Genomic DNA, 3,649 nt, shown 5'->3' on the forward strand with positions numbered 1-3,649 from the left:
CCACAACGAGTGGTGTACATCTGTGCAAAATCTTCAACACAGCACTCCGTAACTTGCGTGTTCCTAACTTGGGGACCCAGTGCATGACTAAGCTGACCCACTGCCCATTACTATGCAGGCCTTCTCAGCAGCACACCTCGCTTTCTTCAGTGGGGCTTGCTCCCAGGTAAGGGTGCACAGGATGGCAGCCTTTAAGAGCAATCCAGAAGGTGTGTGCTGCCTGCACAAGTCCCCTGGGCCGATCTGGGAGTGTCAGGAACGTGCCTTAGACTGGCCCATGAGAGAGACACACCCAGTAGGTGGAGGTGCCACCTCTCTGTAGGGCCACAAGAATGCTGTGTTGTGTGGTTGTAGTGGAACTGGTGAGCACGTAGAGCTCATAACTCCTGGCTTCTTCCTCCCGCTGATCTGCCCCTTCTCTCCATATATGAAGGGAACCTTCGCCCCCTGGCAACATGCCCGGCCAACATGTTCTCTGCTGGGCCGGCTCATCCCACAGCCTGTCTGAGCTCTAAAGCCAGCAGCTTCAGCCCATTCCAGCCCATGTATGTTGGGAGGTCTGAGTGGGGGGCACGTGATGCCAAGGGCTCCATCAGTGTCCTGTGTCCTCAAGACCAAACCGAGAGGAGCCTTGCAGGGGCTGATTCCGAGTCTCTCCAGCATGCATCATCGATGATCCATCCAGACTCTGTCCCCGCTAAGAGGAAGTCCCCTGTGATGGACCTGGAGATTCTGGGAGGGCTCCTGTGCCTCAAGACTCCCTACCCTTCAGTGGCTGTTCCTCCTCCGCCCTCCACTGTGGGATGGTGAAGGTTCCCTCTTGGTCCACTTTACCCAGAAGCCTCCCTGGATGCTAAAGAAAGAACAGCTAAGGAATCAGGACCGTACGACACAACATCACCCAAGAGACGAGTGACAGATGGGATGGTGACCACGGGGCGGGGGGGCTGGATGACCACCATCGTCCCTGTCCCCACCAAGAGAAAGTCCCAAGTAATGCACCTGGAGATTCTGGGAGGGCTCCTGTGTTTCCCTGCTTTATACCCTCCCGTGGCTGTTTCTCCTCGTCCTTTCACTGTGAGACGGTGAAGGTCCCCTCCTGGTCCAGCTTACCCAGAATCCTCAAAGCTACAGACAGGACAGCTCTGGAATTGGGGCCGTATGACGCAGTTTCACCCATGAGACTTGTGATAGATGACAACATGCGTTTTATTGAACATGGGAAAAGGAGTCACAATTGCAGATGGAGGAGCTGAAGAATAAAGTGGGGGGAGGAGAAGAGACCGAAAGACTTGAGGTGGTCCTTGGTCTGGAGACTTTCAGAACTAGAAGGGGAACGGACGAGGCTCATTCAGGAGCTGTTGACTGGAGGGTCGAGGAGCTCAGCTCTTCTGCCTCCAGCCCTAGACATTCGATAGGGGATCTGCATCGTACGTGTCCATTCCTGGTCATTCCTGTCGTCGTAGGGATCTTCTTGTAGGTTTAGAGGCACACGCTACCACGGCGACCCAGGATAGACCTCCTTCCGTACAATCCACCCCTCCTCAGGCCGGAGCCCCAGCCCAGGCCTCCAGAGCCCAAAGCCCCATAGCCCAAGCCCCCGTAAAGGCCTGCTCCACCGAAACCTGATCCTACAATCCCAGAGCCACCCACGGCGCAGGGAGTGTTGCCCCCGACGGCCACGGGCTCGCAGCTAGCGGACAGGATGGCCCCTGGGATGGTCACTATGGAGGGAGGGGGCTGGATGACCACCTCTGCCGGTGGGATCTGGTTCACGCAGGAAGGGAAGACTCCAGCCAGGGTGCCGAGATTGCCGGAGGTTTCGCCAGCACCGTATCCGTAACCGATACCCCCGTAGACAGATCCGAGACCCCCGAGGCCGGATCCGAGACCGCCGGGGCCGTATCCGAGACCCCCGTAGCCATAGCCGAGACCTCCAGAACCTCCCGATCCAAAGCCCACGACTGGGGCGGAGGCAACGGATGGGACGGTGCAGGATGGACCACAGTCAACCATGGTGGGATGGAGCGGGCTCTGAAACAAGCATCAGGGGACACAAGGATACGTTCAGTGGGACGCTCAGGAGATGTTGTCGCTGCAGAGTCCTCAGCTATTGCATCAGCTCCCCTATTCCCTGCCCTCGGCCTCCTGCTGCCGTTCCCCATCCTTCAAGCCCCTACTAATGAGGTCTGACTTCCAGAGACCCTAAACCTAGTCCCTTCACTCACGATCCTTCGTTCTTCTCAACCTTGTTTGAAGAGCCTCCCTACTGATGTCTGAATGATGGTCACCTCTGCCCTTCCGCCCCTCTCTGGTGTTCATCCTGCAGCCAGGCTGATGGCCTGAATCTCTGTGTGCAGGATGCTGGCAGGACCCAGAAGGGAAGAGTGCAAGTGGGTCCTGACCCACAGTTTGAGAAACCCTGCCCCATGGCATTCAAATGGAGACTGGATTCAAATTTGGAATCAAATGGATTCAAATTTGGATGTCAGAGCTACTGACAATGGTTGCCCTATTCCCGACTCCTCCTCCACCTGCTGTTCTCCACCCTTCAAGCCCCCAATCCTCCAATTAGTTAATTAATTACTCATTCATCCTCCTGTCATGCTGACGATCTGAATCAAAGGATACAGACCAACCTTCCAGAACAAGGCGGCTTACAGGGGACTCCAGTGGCCATTTGTAGACAAATTGAGCCCCGTGCCCAAAAGTGAGGAGTGCATTGTGGGCGCTACTCAAACCAGGGTTGACTATGCGTGTGACCCTCTAGCAGAGGCTGGAGGGAGGCTGTGGCAGTTTCCTGCAAGAGCAGGAGGCTGGACTAGATGCCCTCCAAGATCCCTTCCCACAACCTGGGATTCTACCTGCATGCCAAGACTCTTCCCCCAGGGTAGACAGAGACCCCTGAATTTCAGAGGATGCCTCAGAGATGCAGAGAGATCTGGTAACAATATGGAAGACCGTAGAGACCTGACATGAACTGTGGCCACTCCAAAACGTCCTTGCCCATTGGAGTGTTGGCAACCCACGTCCTGCAGACACCCCTTGACTTACCCAGAACTTCTGGCCTGGACTTACCAAGGAGAAGAAAGCGAGAGATGAAGCTGGGGAGGCTGTCAGTGAAGCTGTTGGAGGCTCTCGGGCCGGAGGAGCCTTTTATAGTGCTTTGCCTACGTCCCCTCATGGCCCTGGAAGACGCTCCTTTTGGCCCAGGGCATTAATTTTGCAGGCAAGGCAAATAATTGGCAAAGCGCATCCTGCCCCTGGATTACTTTAATGACTGCCAACAAAGATGGAGTGTCTTTGTCAGCACCTCATGAAGACACTCGCTCGGGGACCCTTTGATCTTCTCCTTCTTCTGCAGAAATGCTTTTGCTTATTTGCCTGTTTGCAGGAGCCACAACAAGCGGACTCGGGGCCTGAGGCAGCCGGACCGGGGAGGCTCTTGGCAAACTGCTCTGCTTGCATGCTAAGGATTCTGGGGAGCTGGGAGAGGCGCCAAGCCTTGGCTGAGCCAGGTGCTGATCCCAGACCGAGAGCATCAGCGGCTCCCCTGGATAAGCGGAGCCCTGAAACCCCCAACACCAGTGCCGGCCGTTGACTGGGAGACCTCCCATCTCTCTATGGAAGTGTCTCCTGGGGTGTGGGG

At 56.1% G+C, this 3,649-nt stretch overlaps 1 protein-coding gene across 1 annotated transcript; it reads right to left on the minus strand.

Annotated features, from left to right (window-relative positions):
• Nucleotides 1-1,482: 1,482 nt before the first annotated feature.
• On the minus strand, nt 1,483-2,016 carry LOC136636083 (claw keratin-like). Its single transcript, XM_066611104.1, has one exon. It carries the CDS (start codon nt 2,014-2,016, stop codon nt 1,483-1,485), a length of 534 nt encoding a protein of 177 aa, XP_066467201.1.
• Between the last annotated feature and the right edge of the window lie 1,633 nt (nt 2,017-3,649).

This window comes from Tiliqua scincoides, unplaced genomic scaffold, assembly GCF_035046505.1.
Source record: "Tiliqua scincoides isolate rTilSci1 unplaced genomic scaffold, rTilSci1.hap2 HAP2_SCAFFOLD_84, whole genome shotgun sequence".
In the NCBI taxonomy this organism is placed as follows: domain Eukaryota; kingdom Metazoa; phylum Chordata; class Lepidosauria; order Squamata; family Scincidae; genus Tiliqua; species Tiliqua scincoides.

Excerpts from the sequence above, each read along its gene's own strand:
- LOC136636083 (XM_066611104.1), bottom strand. The coding sequence starts at position 2,016 with ATGGTTGACTGTGGTCCATCCTGCACCGTCCCATCCGTTGCCTCCGCC.